The sequence below is a fragment of the Gavialis gangeticus genome, unplaced genomic scaffold, assembly GCF_001723915.1.
Source record: "Gavialis gangeticus isolate Ggan-Ray unplaced genomic scaffold, GavGan_comp1, whole genome shotgun sequence".
Taxonomy (NCBI): Eukaryota; Metazoa; Chordata; order Crocodylia; family Gavialidae; genus Gavialis; species Gavialis gangeticus.
In genome coordinates this window covers 179783386-179783587 of record NW_017729022.1, presented here as the reverse complement: position 1 = coordinate 179783587, position 202 = coordinate 179783386, and the positions used below count along the sequence as shown (strand labels likewise).

Sequence of the window (202 nt, the reverse complement as noted above, 5' to 3'; positions counted from 1 at the left end):
GCCCGGCCCCGCCCGCCGGCCTCACTCACTACTCGGGATTCATGCTGGACATGTCAGTGGGGCCCCGCGGCCTGAGGAGAAGGAGCGCGCTGGGCGGCGGCGGCCGGACCCCCCGGCGGGTACTGGCGTCCGACGGGGCAGCGGCGGCTACGGCGCGTACCCCCCCTCCCCTCACGGGCGGCCTCCGCTCTCGCTCCTCAGC

General features: G+C 77.2%; 1 protein-coding gene across 1 annotated transcript in view; it reads right to left on the bottom strand.

The window, feature by feature from the left end:
* RAB1A (RAB1A, member RAS oncogene family) overlaps positions 1–196 on the bottom strand; it is a 45367-nt gene extending 45171 nt beyond the window's left edge. The window contains exon 1 of the mRNA XM_019516579.1: positions 30–196. Within this exon, the coding sequence (XP_019372124.1) occupies positions 30–52 (23 nt within the window). The 5' untranslated portion in view covers positions 53–196. The remainder of the gene's footprint in view (positions 1–29) is intronic.
* Between the last annotated feature and the right edge of the window lie 6 nt (positions 197–202).